The 23,367-nt window shown below is 38.0% G+C and overlaps 1 protein-coding gene across 6 annotated transcripts in view; it reads right to left on the bottom strand.

The window, feature by feature from the left end:
- Nucleotides 1–23,367, bottom strand: part of ATM (ATM serine/threonine kinase) — a 128,947-nt gene that overhangs the window by 80,431 nt on the left and 25,149 nt on the right. For all 6 annotated transcript variants that reach the window (XM_042958873.1, XM_042958872.1, XM_042958875.1 and 3 more), the window contains 16 exons: nt 23,082–23,245; nt 21,475–21,644; nt 19,073–19,444; nt 18,236–18,430; nt 17,361–17,456; nt 16,270–16,495; nt 14,095–14,220; nt 13,405–13,530; nt 12,374–12,463; nt 10,697–10,868; nt 9,541–9,740; nt 4,075–4,157; nt 3,823–3,978; nt 3,079–3,154; nt 2,820–2,950; nt 1,976–2,093 (listed from right to left, as the gene is read on the bottom strand). In XM_042958873.1, coding sequence (XP_042814807.1) covers nt 1,976–2,093; nt 2,820–2,950; nt 3,079–3,154; nt 3,823–3,978; nt 4,075–4,157; nt 9,541–9,740; nt 10,697–10,868; nt 12,374–12,463; nt 13,405–13,530; nt 14,095–14,220; nt 16,270–16,495; nt 17,361–17,456; nt 18,236–18,430; nt 19,073–19,444; nt 21,475–21,644; nt 23,082–23,245 — 2,501 coding nt within the window. The remainder of the gene's footprint in view (nt 1–1,975; nt 2,094–2,819; nt 2,951–3,078; nt 3,155–3,822; nt 3,979–4,074; nt 4,158–9,540; nt 9,741–10,696; nt 10,869–12,373; nt 12,464–13,404; nt 13,531–14,094; nt 14,221–16,269; nt 16,496–17,360; nt 17,457–18,235; nt 18,431–19,072; nt 19,445–21,474; nt 21,645–23,081; nt 23,246–23,367) is intronic.

Genomic DNA, 23,367 nt, shown 5'->3' with positions numbered 1-23,367 from the left:
ACTCTGAATACCCAAAACAGTCTTGAAAAAGAACAAAACCAGAGGTATCACAATCACAGTAATCAAAGCAGTATGGTACCGGCACAAAAAAAGATACACAATCAATGTAACAGAAGAGAGAGGCTAGAAATAAACCTACACTTACATGGTGAGTCTATGACATAGGAGGCAAGAATATACAATGCGAAATAAACAGTATCTTCAATAAAATGGTGCTGGGAAAACTGGACAGCTACATGGCCAAGAATAAAACTGGGCCACTAACTCCATACACAAAAATAAACTCAAAATGGATGAAAAGTCTAAATGTGAGACCTGAAACCACAAAATTCCTAAAAGAAAACATAGGCAGTATTCTCTTGGACACTGACCTTAGCAACAGTTTTCTGTATATCAATTCAGGCAAAGAAAACTAAAGCAAAAATAAACTATTGAGAGAACACCAAAATAAATGTTTTGCCCACCAAAGGGAAACCATCAACAAAACGGAAAGGAAAGAGATATTTGTAAGTGATATATCTGATAAGGAATTAACATCCAAAATATATAAAGAACTTCTACAATTTAACACCTAAAGAAAAATTTGATTAAAAGATGAGCAGAGTACCTAAACAGACATTTTTCCAAAGAAGACATCGAGATGGCCAACAGACACATGAAAAGATGCTCGACATCATTCATGATCACGGAAATACAAACCAAACCACAATGAGCTATTACCTCACACCTGTCAGAATGGTTGCTATCAAGAAAATCAAAAATAACAAGTGTTAGTGAGGATGTGGAGAAAAGGAACCCTGTGCACTGTTGGTGGGAATATAAAATGGTGAAGCCAATGTGGAAAACAGTATAATGTTCTTTAAAAAATTAAAAATAGGAATCCCTTATGATTCAATAATTTCACTACTGGGTACTCACTCAAAGAAACAAAAACACTAATTTAAGAGATATATGCACCCCTATGCATTATTCACAATATCCAAGTGAGGGAAGTAACCCAAGTGTCCACTGACAAATGAATGGATAAAGAATATATGGAGGTGAGTGGGCAGGTGGGTGCAACAGAATATGACTCAGCCACAAAAAAGAATGAGATCTTGACTTCTGCAACAATGTGGATGGACGCAGACGGTATTATGCTAAGTGAAATAAATCAAAGAAACACAAACACCATAGGATTTCACTTCAAGTGAACAAAAAAAAAATCAGACTTTTAAATACAGAGAAGTGGTGATTATCAGAGGGGAGGTGGGTGGAGGAATGGGTGAAAGAGATAATGGAGATTAAGAGGTACAAACTTCCATCTATAAAATAAGTCACAGGGATGAAAAATACAGCACAGGGAATATACTCAATAATAATGTAACAATGCTGTATGGTGACTACGTCTATCATAAGCACTGGGTAATGTACAGAATTGTGAAATTATCATGTTATACACGTGAAACTAATATAACATTGTACGTTAACGATACTTCAACTGAAAAAAAATTTTTTTTTAAAGTTTATTTTTATTTATTTTGAGAGAGACAGACACAGCATGAGTGGGGGAGGGGCAGAAAGAGAGAGAGACAGAGACAGAGAGAAAGAGAAAGGGTATCCTAAGCAGGCTCCACACTGCGCAGAGCCTGACGCGGGACTCAAACTCACGAACCATGAGACCACGACCTGAGCCGAAACCAAGAGTCAGACACTTAACTGAGCCAACCAGGCACCCCTCAATTAAAATTTTAATGAAAAAGGAAGCCATTTACACTCAATAAATTTTGTTCTTCCCACAAAAATAGTACATCTAAGTTGAATCAAAAGAAATTGCCATTATTGGACCAAGTCTAACCTATAACAAGATAATTTCAATTAACTCATACAGTTGTTTTAGTAAACCAGCGGATGTCGTCTTAGACCACGCTTGGTAAAGTAGTATATACCATATTTATAAGAAGTGTATGATACTAGCAAGTATTAAAATTACTACTTCTCTCATTCCTTCCTGAGCTTTCGAGTATGCATTTTCAAAGGCTGTTTGCTGAAGCTTCAAAGGAAGTGCTTTCAATAATGTGGAAGAACCTCCGTGCTTCATATCCTGGAATAATCTTAAAAAAAAAAAAAAAAAAGTAAAAAGTGAAATAATTTACCTTAAATACAACTTTCCAAAGTATATTATCAGACACAAATAAATCACTATGTGACACACACTAACATACTGGGTCTTGTTTCAAAAAACTAATGAAATCTGAGCCCATTTAAGCAGCTTATATTTTAGGTAGATGTGTTAGAACGTAACATTTCAAGCGTTCAAGAATGCTGAACAACCTGACAAAAACATGCAGTCCTAAAAAATTACAGTTGCTCCTTTAAGTACTCAAACATAAAACAGGTCTACACGATAGAATCACTCCAGTGACTCTATAACTGCATGTTCACCAGAATAAATATAATCGTAATTAGCACAAAACGAAATGTCCCAATCTTCATTTTATAAACTCATATAAAAATCACAGTGACATCCAAACATTCAATACCTTCTGGAAGTGGTTAAGACACACATCTTATTCAACTCAACCACTTACTAGCTGTATGGCACGGAGCAAGTTACTTTCTCTCACTGAGCCACACTTTTTACTCACAAAATGGAGAAAATAATAGTATCTAAGTGATAAAAGTGTCAGAATTAAGAGAAAACATAAATGCCAGGCCTACAGTATATGCCCAGTAAGTGCTACCTACTTTCAACATCACAACTAGTGACCCACAACTGTGCCAGACGAGACACGCTATCTGCAGCATTCTAGACACGTCATGAATATAGGACCTATTACCTATTGATGGACTCTGCGGCCAACATGCTAACTTGATGATGATTATCAGCAAGAAAATGTGGAAAGACTTCGTTCACAGGAAACTCTTTGCCCATCACATTAAGAATAGCCCATTTTGAATAAGGATCAGCCTATGGGAAAAGAACTAAGGTTAAATATGAAATACTAAGACAAAAATTATCCATCAACAAACAGAAACAAAGGCTACTTTAAAAATTTCAATAGAGACCTTATTAATAATTGATGTGGAATAACTCACCTCGAGCAAAGTTTTAAGGCATTTTACTAGTGCCATTCTTACAGAGAATGTGCATTTCCCCTCCTTTGCTAAGTGCCTGAAATAAAGTAAGTGTTTCAAAGTCAAATAATTATTCCACTAAAAGCTCAGTCAAAATATATCATTGAGTATCATACTTATTCTAGGTTTCTTCCAAAATTTCTTTTCATACTAAATTTAATTCTCATTCTGTAATCCTCATAGGCCAATATTCTCAGCTTCCAAAAAACTCCAAATAAAAAAAGTTAGTTTGAAAAGGAGTTCATTTTAATGTACCTTATTTGTTTTCTATGATCATGCCTCATCTGGGGGCTATCATACTTCAGCGAACCATGTTATTTATAAACTTGCTTTAAAAGGAAAACATTTGTAAAACTTGTTTTTATATCAAAGATTTCAAAACCACATTCTACACTGATTCAGAAATCCTTACAAATCAAGTGGGAGGAGGGCTCTAAAGATGTGCTCCTCTGTAAATATGGTAAAACTTGCCTCGTGTCACGTCACGCTGTGACTACATGCATACACTGGGGACAAGGCCAATGTGTTCACTGTTCTTCAAGCAATCAAGGAAGGAAACAGAAACTACATTCTGCTATTGTTAAAAGATGTATATACTCACATTCAAGGATTCGAACAAATCACTAATGCAGAAAGACAAAGTTAACAATTGCATCCAGAGTAGTAAAAGAAAGTTAAGAACGCCACAAAATACTCTGCACCTACCAGAACGCTCCAATCACTGTTAGAAACTGCCCTTGGGCATCCCTTGTGTTTTCAGCATCCATACTGCCTTGACACAGGTTCATCACTATATGAACGACGTGGTTTAAAACTGTCTTGCAAACATCCTGGTCACGGCGATACAAAGAACACACGTTGCTGTAGTGGAAAAAATTTAACTTTATAAGTACAGCACAACACACCAGTTAGTTTATAAATTTAAAGTGAACATAACACATGGTTTTAATTTCTTACGATAGTGGCTTTAGGAGTTCAACAACCTCTTCCATCGGCAAAGGATGTTCTTCTCCAGGAAGCTCCTTTAAAAGCACTAGATACTAAGACAGTTGAGGGGGTTAAATCATTTTTTTTCTATAGGTCATTTGCTTAAATAAGTATACACACGTAACCATAAATTCACACATTAATGCATGCACACATGTGCACACACACATACACACACAAGACCAGTGAATTTGTAAAAGAGGCAGTATAGTAACAAAAAGGGTCTGAAGTCAAACAGAGCTGGACTCAAATCCCAGCACTACAACCTATTACTTGCATGGTTAAAAAACGTGCCTTGTCATCGGAGCCTTGTACTCTCACCTGTAAAATGCGGACAGGGCACTTACATGGCCAGGTTACTGAGGATTAAAGGAAATGAATGTAAATGTCTAGCATGTATTGTAGGAATTCAGTAAATAGATAGTTGTAATCACTGTTGGGGTTAAAAGCCTGCGCAAGAATCTGAAATGATTATTATGTTCCTACCCTCCAAAAATAATGCTTCGGGATAAGACTTCAATGGTTCAAAACTGTTCTATGGAATTTTGGACAGCAGACATAGTGGTGGGCAGGGAAAAGGCAAATACACTGGCTTCTCTTCCTAAAGGCAACCTTGTAGGGTTCTCTATGGTACTGGGGATACCAAGGGCCACTCAGCAACTACCAGGTATAATAATGGCAGTTGTAACTAGGCAGCTGGTTTCCGAGAGCCGCCAAACAATTTTCTAGCTATAGTAAGAAATTCAAAGATACTTTTTCCTATCATCCATATGTAGAAAAATGTTTCTTCCTCCTTCTCAGATATTATAAAAGAAGATTAAATTGGACCACTTTAAATATTTGCTTTGAGAGTCACATGCACGATGTCATAGAGTATCTTGAACTGACTTTAAACACCAAAGCCTCAAGAAAAGCTCAGAGCCTTCCTCACTGGTGGGGGCTGGAGACCTGACTAGAGTGTTGGCCAGGGTCAAAACCAGGGGATCACACAAGGCTCAACTGAGCACATTTGCTGGGGGCAGAGGATCAACAAGCTTGTTCATGACAGCTGGAACATGACAAGGATTCCACAAGGATTCAAACTTCATGACTATAAGGTTCTAATTACGGAATCCTCTGGCATGTTTCCTGGGTCTGAGGAAACACAGGCATGTTTGCCAATTTTCTGGGACTAGGGACATGCCCACGGACTCACCCAGCATACTTGCTGGGCCAGAGGCTCTCCCTAAATGTTCAGTAGTGCTGGGGCGAAGGAGATGACTTACATGGTCAGGAGCTAAGTAACATATAAGAATACTGAGTAACCAAGTAAATGTATGGAAGTTAAATGGGAAGCCAGGTCCCTTACTGTTGGGAAAGGTAGCTAGAAATATGGACAGAGAAAACAACAAATCCTATGATGTTGGACTGGAACTGAAGAAATCTATCGGTAGGTAGACAGATTAATGGGGTTAGGGCAGGAGAGGGATTCTTTTCTTAGTCTCAAAAAAAAACAAAAACAAAAACAAAAACAAAAACAAAAACAAAAAAAACAAATCTGTATCTACTTATTAGGAAACATGAGACAAACCCAAAGTGAGGGCTTCTAAAGAACAAGTGGCTATATTTCCCTTCTTCTGATGCTTTTAGCCTAAGGCCAGCAGAAGAAGGGAATAATAAAGATCAGAGAAGAAATAAACAATATAGAAACAAACAAACAAAAAACCCAGAACAGATCAATGAAACTAGGCGCTAGTTCTTTGAAAGAATTAATAAAACTGATAAACCCCTAGCTAGACTTACCAAAAAGAAAAAAGAAAGGACCCAAATAAATAAAATCACAAATGAAAGTGATTACAACGAACACCACAGAAATACAAACGATTGTAAGAGAGTAATATGAAAAATGATACGTAACAATTTAGGCAATCTGGAAGAAACAGATAAACTCCTAGAAACATACAAACTACCAAAACTGAAACAGAAATAGAAAATTTGAACAGGCTCATAACCAGCAAAGAAATTGAATCAGTAATCAAAAATCTCCCAACAAACAAAAGTCCAGGGCCACATGGCTTCCCAGGTAAATTCTACCAAACATTTAAAGAACAGTTAATATGTTTTCTTCTCAAAGTGTTCCAAAAAGTAGAAATGGGAGGAAACTTACAAACTCTTCTATAAGGCCAGTATTACCTTGATTCCAAAACCAAAGACTCCAATAAAAAAAAGAATTATAAACTAATATCCCTGATGAACATGGATGCAAAAATTCTCAACAAACTATTAGCAAATCCAATCCAATAAATAGTACATTAAAAGAATCGTTCACCATGATCATGGTCCTGGGCTGCAAGGAGGGTCAGTATTTGCAAATCAATCAATGTAATACATCACATTAATAAAAGAAAGGATAAAAACCATACGATCCTCTCGATAGATGTAAAAAAAAGTATTTGACAAAGTACAACATCCATTCTTGATACAAAACTTAAACAAAGTAGGGATAGAGGGAACCTATGTCAACACTCATAAAGGCCATATGTGAAAGACCCACAGCTAACATTCTCAATGGGGAAAAACAGAGCTCTTCCTCTATGGTCAAGACCAAGACAGGGATGTCCACTCTCACCACTGTTATCTAACATAAGACTGGAAGTATGAGTCTCAGCAATCAGACAACAAGAAAAACAAAGCATCCAGGGGCGCCTGGGTGGCGCAGTCAGTTAAGCGTCCGACTTCAGCTCAGGTCACGATCTCGCGGTCCGTGAGTTTGAGCCCCACGTCAGGCTCTGGGCTGATGGCTCAGAGCCTGGACCCTGCTTCCGATTCTGTGTCTCCCTCTCTCTCTGCCCCTCCCCCCTTCACGCTCTGTCTCTGTCTCAAAAATAAATAAACGTCAAAAAAAATATTAAAAAAAAAAAATAAAAAAAACCCAAAGCATCCAAATAGGCAAAGAAGTCAAATGCTCATGATTTGTAGACAACATGATATTCCATGTAGAAAACCTGAAAGACTCCACCAAAAAATGCTAGAATTGATACACAAATTCAGTGAAGTCACAGGATACAAAATTAATGCAGATATCTGTTGCAGTTCTGTACACCAATAACGGAGTGGCAGAAAGAGAAATCAAGGAATCGACCCATGTATAAGATACTTAGGAATAAACCTACCAAAGAGGTAAAAGATCTATAGTCTGAAAACTATAAAACACTGATGAAAGAAATTGAAGAAGGCACAAAGAAACAGAAAAACATTCCAAGCTTATGGATTAGAAGAACAAACATCATTAAAAAGTCTATACTATTTAATGCAATCCATACATTTAATGCAATCCCTTTCAAAATACAACCAGCATTTTTCACAGAGCCAGAACAAACAATCCTAAAATTGGTATGGAACTACCAACAACCCCAAATGGCCAAAGCAATCTTGAAAAAGAAAACCAAAACGGGAGTCATCACGATTCTGGATTTCAAGCTATACTACAAAGCTGTAGTCATCCAGGAAGTGTGGTACTGGCACAAAATCAGACACGTAAGTCAATGGAACAGAATAGAAAACCCAGAAATGGACCCACAATTATATGGTCAACTAATTTTCAAAAAAGCAGGAAATAATATTCAATGGAAAAAAGACAGTCTCTTCAGCAAATGTGTAGGGAAAACTGGACAGCAACATGAAGAATAAAACTGGACCACTTTCTTATACCATACACAAAAAAATTCAAAATGGTTGAAGGACCTAAATGTAAGACACGAACATCAAAATCCTACAGGAGAACACAGGCAGCAACCTCTTTCACCTCAGCCATAGCAACTTATTAGACACATCTCCAGAAGCAAGGGAAACAAAAACAAAAATGAACCACTGGGACTTCATCAAAATAAAGACCTTCTGCACAGTGAAGGAAACCATCAACAAAACTAAAGGGCAGCCTATGGAATGGAAGAAGGTATTTGTAAATGACATATCGGATAAAGGGTTAGTATCCAAAATCTACAGCAAACTTAGCAAATTCAACACACACCCCCAAAAAATAATCCAGTTAAGAAATGGGCAGAAGATATGAATAGACACTTTTCCAAAGAAGACATCCAGATGGCTAACAGACACATGAAAAGATGTTCAACATCACTCATCATCAGGGAAACACAAACCTAAACCACAATGAGATACCACCTGATAACCTGTCAGAATGGCTAAAATTAACAACAGAGGAAACAACAGGTATTGGCTAGCATAAGGAGAAAGCAGAACCCTCTTACACTGTTGGTGGGAATGCAAACTGGTGTAGTCACTCTGGAAAACAGCATGGAGGTTCCTCAAAAAGTTAAGAATACAACTAACTACCCTATGACCTAATGGTTGCATTATTAGGTATTTACCTGAAGGATGTAAAAATACTGATTCGAGGGGCGCCTGGGTGACTCGGTTGAGCGTCTGACTCTTGATTTCGGCTCAGGTCATATCTCACGGTTCATGGAGTGGAACCCTACACTGGGCTCCACACTAAGAGCGTGGAGCCTGCTTGGGAATCTCTCTCTCTCTCTCTCTCTCTCTCTCTCTCTCTCTCTCTCTCTGCCCCTGCCCCATTCATATTCTCTCCCTCTCTCTCTCTCTCTCTCAAAATAAAGAAACATTAAAAAAACATACTGATTTGAAGAGACACATGGGGGGGCGGGGAGAGGGGCAAACCATAAAACAAGACTCTTAACCAAAACCAAACTGAGGGTTCCTGGAAGGGAGGTGGGCAGGGGGATGGGCTAGATGGCTGATGGGTATTGGGAGGGCAACTGTTGTGATGAGCACTGTGTGGTGTGTGCAAGTGAAAAAAAGAGAAGGACAAATGCCTATACTATTCAAAAATACGAACGTCCTAAGGAAAGACTAAAGAACTGTTCCAGATTGAAAGAGACTGAAAATGCATGACAATTTGAGGCAAGGATAGAGAATTACTAAAAAGGCAGATGTGGTAAAATGTTACCTGTGGAAGAGTGTGAAGGAAATATGGGAATTCTTGTAGTATCATTACTTTACTGTGATCTTGAAATTACATCTAAAAATATCTACAACATGTAAATAAGGTCAAGGCAAGACTCAGAATTCAACTACAAGGTATGTATTATTTTTACTCGGGAGTCTTGGACTACTTTAAAGTAATTTACAATAATTAATTATAACTAAAAATAATAAATGTATCCAAAGTCCAACCGAGTTTTAATGTTTCACTATCCACTTAAAATTTTTTCACAGTACATGATAAGAAAAAGTCTATTTTATAACTAGCATCAGATTGTTATATTTTTATAACCAGCATTTTTTTATAACTAGCATTTTTATAACTGGCGTCAGATTTGTTCCTCAAGGAAGCAGGTTCAAACCATCACAAGTACCATATACTCTATCCAGCAACATCAGACGGAACTGAAGGTGTGTCACTTTCCCTGAACTCACCATGTGCAGGTGGAGGGATTTAGCAGGGTCCAGCATGCTGGAATCAATTAACATTAACAGTCTCCTCCGAATGTCAGCTGCTCTGAACGACACGGTACTAGTCTGAGCGGTAGTTACACACATACACAAGAACTTGAGCATGTCGAGGAAAAGTAGATCTTGCTTTGAAAGATGTTCTTCAGCTAAAGGATTCATGGCACCTGAATAAAAAGCACTTATTAAAACTAAGAGAGGGACACAACACACATATATTGAACATTAACTCAAACATTTTCCAGTCTACAAAAAAAAAGAGAGGGATGAAAGTCTACGGAAAGCAAAATTATGGTGAAAGTGATTAAACACTAAAAGCTTCAAAATTCTTCATGAAAAGTTACTCCAGGATTCTGTCATCAATAAATAATCTATACAAACATTCACGGAAGCACTGCCAAGTACAGCAAAACAGAGAGGAACCCACACTTCTGACAAAAAAAAAAATGGTCACGTGAGTTACGGTACATATGTTAATTTGGATACTATGAAGCCATTAAAAAGTACAATGATCGGGACACTTGGGTGGCTCAGTCAGTTAAGCATCCGATTTCTGCTCAGGTCATATCTCACAGTTCGTGGGTTTGAGCCCCGCATTGGGCTCTCTGCTAACAGTTCAGAGCCCGGATCGTGCTTCAGATTCTGTGTCTCCCTCTCTCTCTGTCCCTCCCCTGCTCTAAATCTCTCTCTCTCTCTCTCTTGCTCTCTCTCAAAAATAAACATTAAAAAAAATTTTTTTTAAGTATAATTACCAATAAAGCTTAATGAAAAAAAATGCTCACAGTTGTTAAAAGGAAATGAAGGCATAAAAAAACATGTGAACGGTTGATGCTGATTCCAAAAAGACAAAAAAGGTTAAAAGCGATGGCCCCAGGGGTGTTTTCACTCTCCTGCTTTGTTTTCCAAATAATCTATTTTAAATTCCTTAGATGAAGAATAACACAGGTAACTAATAAATTCAATTCAAAATCAGAGAAATCTAAAGTACACAGAAGGGAACCAATCCCAGCAGACTATAGAAGGGAAAATAAAATGGGCAAAAAATTGGTATCTCTGAGGCCTTTCGTAATGCCAAATCAATACAAAGGGAAAGAGAAATCCCAAGCAGTAAATGCGTATTTACCAATAGTATTTTGACCCTCTCCAGATACGTTAGCATCACTAACACTGCCGGCAGGGTAATCACTGAATAGACTCATGGATGACTGATCCTCCGCCTCCATCAGACTTTCGTCAGGATCATCTTCCACTGATTCCACTTCTCCATAGTCAAATGGCTTTCTGCTGAAGGATGCCTTCAGAGAAGAAAAGCAAAGATGTTTAAATTGGCTTCTTCCAGAAGCATGTTTTAGTTAAAATTCACCTAATCAAACAATTCAACATTCACATGTATGAATGCTGCAGCATTATTTCTATTAAATGTCTAACAATAAAAAATGGATAAACTGTAGTATGTATATACAACAATGATACGCAAACCTTAAAAATAATTTCTTACAATAAGCTTTATAACACCGAAATGTCATGAACATATGGGGAAAAGTATAAATTGGTATGACTTTTTGAGGAAATTGACAATATCCATCAAAAAGTAAAATTCGCAGGGGCGCCTGGGTGGCTCAGTCGGTTGAGCGTCCGACTTCGGCTCAGGTCATGATCTCACGGTCCGTGGGTTCGAGCCCCGCATCGGGCTCTGTGCTGACCGCTCAGAGCCTGGAGCCCATTTCAGATTCTGTGTCTCCCTCTCTCTCTGCCCCTCCCCTGTTCATGCTCTGTCTCTCTCTGTCTCAAAAATAAATAAACGTTAAAAAAAAAAAAAAAAAAAAAAAAAAAAAAAGTAAAATTCGCATTCCTTTTAAACAAGCAATTCCGCTGCTAGAATTTATTCTACATTCATGATATACACACATACTAGTAGACAAAAATACAAGAATCTTTATCACAAAACTCTCTGTAACAACAACAAAATAGAAACGACATCTAATGCTAAGGTCAGATGGACTAAAAATACATATATACCATTCCCATATAATGAGATACAATGCTACTTTAAAAAAACAAGTAGGAGCGCCTGGGTGGCTCAGTCAATTGGGTATCTGATTTTGGCTCAGGTCATGATCTCTCAGTTCGTGAGTTCAAGCCCTGCGTCCGGCTCTGTGCTGACAGCTTGGAGCCTGGAACCTGTTCCAGATTCTGTGTCTCCCCCTCTCTCTCTCTGCCCCTCCCCTGCTCGTGCTCTGTCTCTGTCTCTCAAAAATAAATATACATTAAAAAATAAATAAATAAATAAAAAACAGCAGCATGTAGCAACATAGAAAAATGACCAAATTACAGAATATTTTTCATTCAACATACATTTGAGTATGTAACGTACATGCCAGGCACTGTTCTAGACTAAAGAATACATGTAGCAAAAGCCCATTTGTGTGGATGGAAGAAAAGTCAATGCCATGATGAGAAGGTGTTGTTCGTCTGACACAGTTTTTGTTTTTATTTTTAAAGATAAACAATTATTTTGAATTCTGGTATAGTGTTACATAGAAATAAGTGTAAGCCTGGATGATTACTTTACAATCATTCAGTCTATTACTAATTACTGAAAAACTAAAAGCCAACCAGTATGTACTGATATTAAGAAGCAAAGAATATATTCCCCTCCAAAACCAAATAACTTCAATTTCCACATTTAAAAATACATAAGGTGCTATATATCGTGAGATGAATACCTACTGAAGAGAGGTATCAACGAAAAAAGAATCAAAGAATCAATGAAACAGGGTGGTAAAACACGCATACTTACTAAACTTCTACAAATATCTGCAATATCATTCATTAGCTTTGATGTCAACAATCTCAGGAAAAATCCAGATGCAATCTTACTTGGACTGGGCTGTAATGAAGACAAAAACACAAGCAAACAAAAAAATAAAAACTTATTCTTGGCAGACAATATCTTCTCTATCTTAAATGAAATACCAATTTTCTTTGACACTGGAAATTCTCTATCATGAGAAGCATGGATGATCAGTTTACTATCAGGGCCAAGATATAAACTGCATCAACAACACTAACCTCTTTTCTTAGAGTAATAACTACAGCACATTTAAGTATATTGTGTATAAACATTAAAGTAAAATACTGACTACTGACCCTAAACACAAGTGATAACTCTAAGTTTGAATTCATACTTCCATTTCTCTCCTTCCCCATTTACAGAAAAACACAGAAAAACACATTATGTTTTTTTAGTTAAAAAAAACAAAAAGAAAAACACATTATAAAATTAAAAATATGTGCTGGTAATATTGTTATGTAGCCATGTAGTTATCATTGGCTTTCGAAAAACTTGCTTTCCAACTGTGACTGACACTCTGGCCTGGCTCAGGTACAACTTAGGCCTATTCCAAATTGAAACAAAGATGACACAGAGCAACACTCTTTGTGCCCAGGGTTCTACAAGACTATCTGGGCAAAAGAGAACAAGGCATGTGCTGGAGTTCTCTATCTTCATGGTGCTCACTAGCCCCGGTACAGTGGTATGCACCTCACATGGCCACAGTCAACAAGTTTTTACTAAATGAAAGAAAATACGCTGGCCATAAAAGAGTTGCCTCTGGAGTTGTCTATAAAAGTGGTAATCCCAGAAACCTTCCTGAAATGATGAAATTCGTTCCTGAGAAACTCAGATCACCTGTTGCTTTATTCCTGTGGATGCTACCTTTATTTACATTCCATTTAATTGTAAATTACAAATGGACCAAAAAACAGTACCACCAGCACCCAGTTATCCACCACGCTGAGTGACCACATAGTGAAGTAAGAACACCTTACCCCGGTACAGTTAGACAAGCAACGTGTACAGAGATGCATCAAATTTCTCAGCGAGACAATCCTAGATTCTTCATGGGGCTTATTTTTAAACACAGTGATACTTTCTCCGGCACACTGCATGAGAGACTATTGATAAAAGAAGAAAAAATCCAAACTCTAGTTAAAATGACAGTTTAGGGATTGCTCTTCAAAGTCTACTTAAGAAATAAAATTAGTGTTCTTAAGTTATACTTGGCCATCCAGAGTAATTAAAAGTCATAGTAACAATGAACAGTGTTTTTAATGACTTAACGTATACTCTGTTCTCCTTACAAACCACACGCTGACAGAACAGGACTCAGAGATGAAAGTAAGTTTCATGTGTCCAGCAAAACTGCTTAACACTCAGTCAAGGATTCTTTAGGATAACTGATCACAGAAAAAACGTTTAAAAGTGCCCATACAAGTCAGTATTTTTCTTTAACAAGATTAAGTGTTAATGTGATACTATTTCAATTACTCTACGTATAGTTGGGTTAAAATCAAGTTTTAAGGAAGGATGGATAGTTCCATTTCTCTCAGACAGCATACACCAAAGAGAAAAGTTTACCCTATGTAGTTTTTATGTTTTCTCAAGCAAATATACCAATTTCCCCAGGAATACACTGCACTCATATTTATCCAGAATGTGAACAGAATGAATTCTCATACCTTGGCTTTCTGGAACAACTCTGATTTATATGCTTCCTCTTCAGCTATTACACCCATGTAACAATAGCAGCCAAGAACACCCACCACAAGACTTGAACATCGGATAAGCATTTCTGCATCTGTAGACTTCAAGTGAAACAAGAAAGAAAAAATATACACATTTCACAAATAATTTTGAGTACCACAGTTATCTTTTGTAGGAACAAATCTTAGGTACACATTAAGAAACTAGTTAACTGATTTAATAGTGGCATAATTCTGATTATCTCTAAAAACATCTAAGAGATCCCTGTGGAGTTGTGATAAGTAGAAATCTTGGGAAAAACAAAACTACCTCCTAATGGCCAAGTCAGGCATCTATCTCCTCTTACAGTAGCACAATGTACTGTACACAAAGGCCCTTAATATTTGAGGTACAGTGGAAAGAAAAAAAAATGACACACAAATAAAAGTCTGTAACTCTTTGAATAGTAGAAATCAGATTCATATAAAGAGATATTAAAATGACATTTTGAGCTTCAGAAAGATAAGAACCCTGACTTACTCAGCTTTTTAGACTCTAGACACTAGCACAAATTTTGCAAATAGATATCACTCAGCCAAATTTACACAATTATTTACAAATCTGCAATGGCTACACATTTCCAGATTGCTCTGTTCCTATATTGTAGGAAATGGCATTTTAGGGGAAAACACAGAAGACTGTATTACTTTGTCATGAAAACGGTTACAAGCGTGATCTAGCAGAATGTCAGTAACTAAGGATAAGACATATGAAACAGACACACTATCTCTTCTCTGGTTCTGTGGGTCATCATCCCTGGCTACCGAATTCACTCCTCTGAGTAACTTGCAGATTTTATTTTATTCAACAAATATTTCACCATTTACAATATAACAAGGCATTGTGGAAGATCCAAAGATTAACAAAAATACAGATGTCCTTTAAGGAGATTTACAGCATGGCTTGAATCATCTGCGTATAAAACATACACACAAATATCCATGGGACAAGGAATATACTAAGAGTTACTTTAAAAAGAAATACTAGGGGCGCCTGGGTGGCTCAGTTGGTTGAGCATCCAACTTTGGCTCAGGTCATGATATCTCGGTCCTCGAGTTCAAGCCCCCACATCAAGCTCTATGCTGACAGCTCAGAGCCTGCAGCCTGCTTCAGATTCTGTCTCCCTCTCTCTCTTCCCCCACTCACGCTCTCTCTCTCAAAAATAAAACATTAAAAAAAATTTTTTTGAGAAATACTAAGTACTGTGAAAATCAAAAGATGAATTATTATGGCTGAGATTATCTAAAAAAGGCTTTAGCAGGATTTTGACATGTGGATGATTTTGAACACACAAAAATGGGTAGAAAGATATTTATTTCACGTCAAAAATAACGGGAGTTTCAGCAAGAGAATGGTACACACAAAGAAAATTTGTGATCTTTTTTTTCTTTGAGAAAGAGAGAAAGAGAAAGAGAAAGAGAAAGAGAAAGAGAAAGAGAGAGAGAGAGAGAGAGAGAGAGAGAGAGAGAGAGAGAGAGAGAATCTCAAGCAGGCTCCATTGCTAGCGTGGAGCCCAACACCCAACGCGGGGCTCAATCTCACCACGAGATCATGACCTGAGCCCAAATCAAGAGACGAACACTTAACCAACTGAGCCACCCAGGTGCCCCAAGAGAATGTGTGATCTTAAGACAGTGAAGAAAACGATTTATGAGAAATTACTAGTGACCTCTAAACTATGGGTGATTGCTAGATCATTTATTACATTTTATTAACACTTCTCCCTCTTCAAGTGTCACCAAGATCTTTTAGATCAGTTTAAATGATGTTCTTGTCTGTTATTGTAACCTCTCCCTCCTCTCAGTTGAGAGGTTCTTTCTCATCATATAATCCCTATGCTCCAAACCATTATTGTTGCCCACGCACCCACACAAAGAATTCTACTTCTTTAACATCTACTGGAACTCCTGGTACAAAAGAAACACAAATTATTCTTCTTGGGTCTTTCTGCTCTTGTAGTAAGTCTTCCCTATTTGTACGCATGTACTGTCACTATGCTTTTTTTAATTAAGCCTGTCACCATCCTCAGGGCCCCTTCTGCCTGTTTCTCCTTCCTAACAGTCCACCAAAGTTGAGTCAGATGTAGGCTTTAGTTCTTCTGAAAATCTCACCTCAAAGGAGTAGTTATTTAGAAGCTGTTCTGATAACCCCAGAAGACAGCGATCCAGTGATTCCTTGAGGTTCTGGTGGACAGAAATGCCTCCACTGGACTGGAGCTTTTCTACGGGACATTCCTTCACAATGGTTAAGAAATCCATCTTGTCGAAAGTTGTCTGAAGAAACAGTTCTTCAATTTCTGAGAACGAAGACTCCTCTGCATCTTTGTGGTGTTGTTCACTTCAAGAGAGTAAGACCTTAAATGTACAATCAAGTGACCAACTGCTTCACCTCCACGCAGCAGCAATATATCACAAATGAAAACTTTAACTTAGCATCTACTTTACAGACTGCTTACACAATTAACGGATTAATCTTTTTAAAGGCTTCTCGGCTTTGGAATGGCTACGCTCGTGTACCAGCTTTCATTTTGCAATAGCAAATTCCACTAACACATGGATGAAAGACACATAGGTTATAATTTCAAAGGCAAAGTCAGAAAACATTAAAAAGAAAACATTAATAGCACCAGGTACAAACACTAAGATAAACATTATCGGAAAACACTTTCCTTTTTTCCGCTTTGATTTCTCCAAAATGGAGGAGTTTTTCATGCTATGCCCTCTCAAGGGAGATCAGGAGTCTTAATACTAGTGAGTCATTTTCCGCCACAGTGATAAACAGGGGCCTCTTGAGTCAATCAACTAAAATGAGGTTTTTAGACTTATTTTTACTTTGACCTATCCTCCATTACCATTAATTTTAAAACGAACAGATTTTACATGGCATACAAAAATGGGTCACATCTTTAAAAAACTCATGTCTTAACCACCCATGATAACTATTCTATTTCTTCCATTGGCATGAGTTGCCACGCTATACTACACGGCGTTAAAAACCAGTCGACAGGATCTAAAATTATAGAACGCAGATGACTATCACTGAATTAAAAGCAGCTTTTTCCCTGGCTCAGAGATGGAATTTTCTTTAATTGATCAACTTAGTTCATAATTTTTAAGACGTAGCTACTACCCTGCTAAAATTATCATCTTTGTAATTAACAGCCATAGCTTAAACGAATACAGAACTCTATTGGATAACATACCATTCTGGCACTCTTTGGAAAAAATTCATTGCAGCTTTAGAGTTTTTCATAGTGAGACTCACAAGAATTTTCTCCAGCGCAAGATGAGGAAAATTACTACAAAGGAAAATTAAAAAAAAATCTTCACTTAGAAGACCAAAACCCATTGAATGCATTGTTTATACTTAAATATCCATGTTTGGTTGTAAATCTTGACATCACTTTCTTTCATCGTTACTGAATTTTTTAACATCTAAAACAAGAATTAAGAAGCATACGTTTATTTTATGTTACTATAATTCTCAATACTTCCTGGCAGCAGACTCATCTAATTTTTAAAAATTGTATCTGAAACAGATTGTGAAATTAAAACAAAAGCACTAGGACCCAGAAAATCCCATCCTCTACTCCTTCAGTCCTGACCACCAGCTGTGGAAAGGTTACAGGGTCAAGCTGCTTCCCGTTCTGGGGCTTAAGCCCCATTCTGACTGTCTCCAGTTTCCTCCCCCCATTAATTTAACACCCGTCACGCACAAGATACTCCCGTTCTGATTCCGGGATACGGCTGCGTCAGACATACATGCAGATGAACCTACTCACAGAAAATCACAAAGGAACACGGAAGTGCTCAAAGAATTATAATCCGTATTATTCAGGCACATCCCCCTGTGTTCTCAATGCCTCAGCAGAGATAAAAACAAAGTAAAAGGACATGAAGACATCCAAGCACAAAGACACAGAACACTGGAAAAACAAAGGGACTGTTTAATATCTGGGGTAAGGTCTCAGAAACCCCACATTACCACTGTGCGACAAGCCATCGAGTATCAAACAAGCACAAGCCTCCGGTACCTCCCCATACAAAAAGGAGCTGGATGCTAATGAATTCAAATCACCTGTGAAGAACTGGGGGCGGCTCGGTACTGTCTTCAAAGTCATCCTCTAACTGATAGAATAAGAGCCATTTCATTATCAATTCCTTTAACGAAAAACTTCTATTTACTTCACATGTATTCTGCTCCACTCCTGTCTTTACTGTTTCTGGAACAACGCAGATGGTCAGGGCCAAAGTCAAGCAGCACACTGCAGAACTACAACAAAACAGAGGGCGCTGTTGTTAAAAATAAGCTTTCCCCCCACCACCACCCCGGGCCCAGTCCTAATAGTTCTATGTTTTCTTTCTGCAGTAAGTGCCATCACGAGAATAACCAAAATTAGATTAAATGTGATGAAAGAATGACAAAGCGTTCCCCACCCTTGAGTGACAGAATAGGAGAGTCAACAATGGGAGAAAAGCATTGCAAGAGGAGACTATAAATGCTACCTATATATTCTTGCAGGAAAAGCAGCAATGCACCAATTTTAAGTTACCATCTCCTGTCCACATTCTTTCCCTCAAGAACAATTTGAATCTCTTTGGTTTTTTTTTTTTTAAATGTTTATTTTTGAGAGACACAGACACAGCATGAGTGGGAGAGGAGTAGAGAGCGGGGAGACACAGAGTCTGAAGCAGGCTCCAGGCTCCGAACTGTCAGCACAGAGCCTGAAGCCAGGCTCGAACTCGGGAACAGGGAGATCATGACCTGAGCTGAAGTCAGATGCCCAACCGACTGAGCCACCCAGGCACCCCCAGAATTTAACATATTTTTAACTGAAGTGAAAAACTACAAAAACCAGAGGGGAAAAAAAAAAGTATATGTATATATAAAAATCTAATACATAAATCAACCTACCATGAAGGTCTGCAGGCTGACCCAGTAAATAACTTCCAGAATTCTCTATCAACCTCAATTAAACCACCTTGAATTATAGCTCCAAGTAAGCCAAAGTTTTCAGCTTGTATTCGTTCAGAACTTATACCGCGAAAAGTAATAGACCAAATTTTAGTCCAGAGTTTCAATAAATCTGATTTCTGTGAGCTTTCCAGGTCTGATTTCTTGCCTTGACACGATGCAAGCTCCACAAGGCACCGTAACACGTATGGCGTGCGCTCCCCATGTCGCTGCTGAGGCAGAAGCTGGTACAGTATCATCAGTAATGGTGACAACTCATAGTTAGGTAAACTGGAAGGATATTTTGATATTAATTGGGTTGCAATCTGTAACCTAAAAGAAAAAAGTGTAATTAATTTGAAAATGATTCAAGTCTATTAACAAGCTAACAGAAAATAAATCTAGACATAGCACCTTTACAATATCCTAAAGAATCACCATCATTACTTTCCATACTACTCTCCAAATAAAAGGCTCTTAGTATTTATTAAGCCCTACTTCCTAAAGTGGCAGGAAGAATGACAACTTTTTGGCCAGGTAGGGGAGCTGTCATATTTCCCTTACACAAAAATTCTGAGGAGTAACTAAAGGTAAGTGCACCTGACTGGCTCCGTAGGTAGAGCATGCAACTTTTGATCTCAGGGCTGGGAGTGTGAGCCCCACACTGAAGCCTACTTAAAAATAAATAGAAAGTAAATTATCAACTTTCTTTTATTTATTTTTTTGTTAATTTTTTTTTTTAATTTTTTTTTTCAACATTTGTTTTTGAGCCAGAGAAAGACAGAGCATGAACAGGGGAGGGGCAGAGAGAGAGGGAGACACAGAATCTGAAACAGGCTGCAGGCTCTGAGTGGTCAGCACAGAGCCCGACGCAGGGCTCGAACTCACGGGCCGTGAGATCATGACCTGAGCCGAAGTCGGACGCTTAACCGACCAAGCCACCCAGGCGCCCCATATTTTTTTTGCTAATTTTTTAATGTTTATTTTTGAAAGAGAGAGAGAGAGCACACAAGTGGCAGAGGGGCAGAGAGAGAGAGAGTCAGAGAATCCAAAGTAGGCTCCATGCTGTCAGAGCAAAGCCCGAAGTGAGGCTCGAACCCCACGGACAATGAGATCATGACCTGAGCCAAAGTTGAAAGCCCAACTGATGGAGCCACCCAGATGCTCCAATTTTTTTTTTAATAAAATTTATTTATTTTGAGCAAGAGAGCAAGCAGGGGAGGGGCAGAGAGAAAGAGAGAGAGAGAATCCCAAGCAGGCTCCATACTGTCGGTGCAGAGCCTGATGTGGGGCTCAGTCTCACGAATTGTAAGATCATGACCTGAGCCGAAATCAAGAGTCAGATGTTTAACTGACTGAGCCACCTAGACGCCCCTAAATGACCCAATTTTCTACTGCTGAATTATCACACCCATCCTTGCTCTTTAGCCACGAAGACTATTCCTCTAAAACAAGAACAAAAAAGCCAAACAACTATTCTTCCTAGATGTTGGTTAAGTCAAAAAATATTTGCTGTGAATTCTTAGAATGCATCCTGCTCAAGAAGAAGAACTTTATCTTATTCATCCTTGCATCTATAATGCTTGGCACAAAGCAAGTATTCAATAAATAACCCTGCAGGAAATGAACAAATTGAAGAATCTGAAATAGGGATTCTCCACTATATAAAATAAACATGAGCTCAAACACTAGGTATCTAAATCAAGACGCTTTCCCCCACAATGCAATTATATTTAACTATTACATCAACATGGGGAAAACGGAGGCAGGGATCACAGAAGCCTGACTGTCACCTACAAATTTCTAAGTGTCCTTGTTCAAGCTGCGGAACCTTCCTCAGTTTGATAAAACGAACAGGCTGGACTGGATGAATTCTAAAGACTCCTACCAAACCTAATATTTTATGTTATCACAGAAGTCAACAATTTAATCATTTAAGTAACTGTGTATGCTGTACCCAGCAAAATTTTAAAAAGACAACCTTTTATTGTGGCAAGAGGTCCAAATTATTCTGTGATTTCTGAATGCCATCTTTAATTTCTTCCCAAGCTACTTTTACTAGCAGGTGCTGTACCTGCTAAAATGTCTATGTTGAGATGCACAACTCAGGAAATTCCACGAGCCACACATGACTGTCTCCCAGGCTGCTGTCCCCCCATCTCCTTTGCTAAGGCCGTGGCCCCGGCTCCAGCACATGAGCCACGGTGGTGGACCTCAACACGTCCCAGCAACCACCTTCCCCTCTGCCAATGACTGGTTTAGGAGTGGACAGATGACCTAGTTATGGCCAGGCTGTTGTAGTAGAGGTCTCGTAAGAAAAACTAAATGAGACCAGGATGACACTGAAAAAGGTAACATTTTACCAAGGCACAAGATCAAAATCATTCTGTGACTTCTGAAGATGATCTTTTATTACGTCCCAGCCTAATTCTATTTTCCTCTTTTTGCAAGTTGCACCGTAATCATTAAGTTCTCTTTGTGTGATAGCGTAAGATTGAGAAATCTCCAAAGATCTGGTATCTTCATTAAAAACCTGTAAAATAACAAAAAGACAACTTACTTTTTTTGTTTTTTTACACTGTTCCTGTTTTCTAATAGTTCATGAGGGAAAAAATGTTCCTCCTCAAATTAGACACAGCAAAGTCATAGAGCAAAACTAATAAATTATGGAAATATATAAGTATGATAACATAGTAATGAACAAACATTTTACAGGACTGTAACAGCTCTCCAGGAAGCACATATTACCAAGCAAAAATCTGTATTTTCAATGGGATTAAATTTAAAAAAGCTTTTTTAATTAAAAAAAAGTATTTTAAGTTTAGCATTAAGAAAATATCTGACAAATGAAATTACCCAGGATGTTAATCAAATTTCTGGGAAAAAGTTTTACTTAAGAAACATTAAGCCATAGGGGCACTTGGGTGGTTCAGTCGGTGAAGCATCCAACTTTGGCTCAGGTCATGATCTCGCAGTTTGTGGGTTCGAGCCCCACATTGGGCTCTGTGCTGACAGCTGAGGGCCTAGAGCCTGCTTCAGATTCTGTGTCTTTCTCTCTCTGCCCCTCCCCCACTCACACTCAGTCCCTCTCTCTCTCTCTCAAACATAAAATAAAAACATTAAAAAAAAAAAAAACTGCCATCAACTGATGAACGGGCAAACAAAATGTAAAATACCCACACTACTAAACATTATCAGGCAATAAAAAGGAATGAACCACTAGTTCCTAGCACAACATGGAGGAAAGACTACAAGTTGTTTCCACGTAGTTTACAGTTGTGTTTCTATTTCATTTACATGAAATGTCCAAAATAGCAAATCTTTAGAGACAGAAAGGAGCTTAGTGGTTAGCTGCTAAAAACTGAAAAAAGCTGGGCACTGGGACTGACTGCTAACAGGTACAGAGTCTGTTTGGGGAGTAGTGGAAATATTCTGGAATCACACAGTGGTGATGCTTGCACAATATAGTGAAAATACTGAAAACCACTCAATTGTGTACTTGTATGCTATGTGATTTCTAACTCAGTAGAAAAAAAAAATTTTAAACAAGAAACATAATCTGATTTTCTACAGACAACCTTTTAAGAATGAAGAGTTCATCACTAGTTTTTACTAAGTTCATATGTGCAAAATAGTTATTTTTTAAGTCAGAAGATTAATTCCAAATATTTACAGTATTTTGAACAGAAAAGCTACATATACAAAATAATTTGACAAGGTTTCCTATCAGAACGCACATTTGAAAAGTCCAGTAAAGGGCACCTGGGTGGCTCAGTTGGTTAAGCATCCAACTAGATTTTGGCTCAGGTCAAGACCTCACAAGTCGTGAGATGGAGACCCGCATCAGGCTCCACGCTGGAGCCTGCTTAAGATCCTCTATCTCTAAAAAAAAAAAAAAAAAAAAAAAAAAAAAAAAAAAAAACACCCACCAAATAAAAGGAAATTAATGGAAAATTTCAACCAACTGTACCTGGTGACAAATATCTGCCATCAGGTTAATCAAATTTTCCTTGACAGCAACATTACGGGATCCTGAAGAGTATTTCCCTCTGCTTCCTATATGACTTATCTCATTAATCAGCAGATCATATAAGTTGTATAAGATACTTTTCCATTTATGTGATTCATAAGCACCTGTAATTCAAAAAAAGAGAATATAATCTACATACACACTCCATTTGCCCCACCACCTCCCACAAAACCATTCAGCTACTGAGGCGGAAACTGGGCCAACTGCCCACTCAGTACTAATGCCT

The sequence above is a fragment of the Panthera tigris genome, chromosome D1 (assembly GCF_018350195.1).
Source record: "Panthera tigris isolate Pti1 chromosome D1, P.tigris_Pti1_mat1.1, whole genome shotgun sequence".
Classification (NCBI taxonomy): domain Eukaryota; kingdom Metazoa; phylum Chordata; class Mammalia; order Carnivora; family Felidae; genus Panthera; species Panthera tigris.
The sequence above is the reverse complement of the archived record's forward strand: the minus strand, read 5'-3'. Positions and strand labels throughout refer to the sequence as shown.